The sequence below is a fragment of the Schistosoma haematobium genome, chromosome 1, assembly GCF_000699445.3.
Source record: "Schistosoma haematobium chromosome 1, whole genome shotgun sequence".
Lineage (NCBI taxonomy): Eukaryota > Metazoa > Platyhelminthes > Trematoda > Strigeidida > Schistosomatidae > Schistosoma > Schistosoma haematobium.
The window spans coordinates 12,946,388-12,947,802 of NC_067196.1; the positions used below are offsets into that span (position 1 = coordinate 12,946,388).

General features: G+C 38.6%; 1 protein-coding gene across 1 annotated transcript; it reads right to left on the minus strand.

Annotated features, from left to right (window-relative positions):
• Positions 1–295: 295 nt before the first annotated feature.
• On the minus strand, positions 296–700 carry MS3_00002854 (uncharacterized protein; the record flags this gene model as incomplete). Its single annotated transcript, XM_051210508.1, has 1 exon — positions 296–700. A coding segment is annotated over one exon (405 nt), but the record flags the coding sequence as incomplete, so codon positions are not given.
• Between the last annotated feature and the right edge of the window lie 715 nt (positions 701–1,415).

Genomic DNA, 1,415 nt, shown 5'->3' on the forward strand with positions numbered 1-1,415 from the left:
ATGCCTTCTCGTAGTCAATGAAGTTGTTGTAGAGTGATGAATTCCATTCAATTGATTGTTCCACAATGATCCGTAGAGTTGCAATTTGGTCTGTACACAATCTATCCTTACGGAATCCTGCCTGTTGGTCACGAAGTTGGGCGTCTACGCAGTCCTTCATCCTGTTTAACAATACCCTGTTGAAGACTTTTCCCGATATTGAGAGAAGAGTGATGCCCCTGTAGTTATCACACTTGCTGAGATCGCCTTTCTTCGGTATTTTGATCAGGAGTCCTTCTTTCCAGTCTTTTGGTACTTGTTCCTCATCCCAAATCTTATTGAAGAGAATGTGGAGTATCCTTGCAGTTACCGCCACGTCTGCTTTCGGTGCCTCTGTTGGAATGTTGTCTGGTCCTGCTGCTTTGCCACTCTTGATTTGTCTGATGGCCATGCTGATTTCTTCAATTGTTGGTGGGCCAACATTGATTGGGAGGTCCGTGGGTGCTACTTCGATGTTGGGTGGGTTCAGTGGAGCTGGTCGATTCAAGAGTTCTTTGAATTGTTCTACCCACCTGTTTTGTTGCTCTTCAATGTTGATGATTACCTCGCCTTCCTTGCTTTTTACTGGTCGTTCTGGTTTGCGGCGATTTCCAGAGAGTTTCTTTGTCGTGTCATACAGCTGTCTCATGTTTCCTTCGTTTGCAGCCTTTTCCACCGTCATTGTTAAATCTTCCACATATTTACGTTTGTCAGTTCTGATGCTCCTCTTTAATTGCTTGTTTAATTCTGTGTATTCAGCTAGTGCCTTGGTTTTTTCTGCTCTTATTCGACTGGTATTGATTGCTGCCTTCTTGTTCCTCCTTTCTTGAATCTTATCCAGTGTATCAACAATGATCCATTCCTTTTGATGGTGCCTCTTGTATCCCAGAACCTCATGACATGTTAAAGTGATTGCCTCTTTGATCCCCTTCCAGTTGCTCTCCATAGTAGTTTCTTCTCCATTGAGTAGATCATGAAAGGCTTGGAACGTGTTTAGAATTGATTAATAACAACAAATATATGGATTGAAAAGACATTGATAATGTGTTTTACAAGACCATTTCATATATGAAAACTAAAGAAATAAGCATATCAAATCATATCCAAGTCTTATCTATAATTCTTTTCAGTTAATGAAGAATTAATTTATTCTTGTGCGAATGCAGCATTTCGTAAAATTATATGTCAGTTTTGCTGTTCTAAATGTAATGCGATAAGTATATTGCCTAATTTGTCTGGATATGAGCTCTGAGCAAATTGATTGTTTATATTTCTGATAAGTTAATTCAATAGTTTTATATTTTTTTATGTACATTATGAGGACTGTCTCGAAAGTGTATTCCATTCTATAACTGATGGAATCAATTTACATCACTGATATAAACGTAATAATGTCT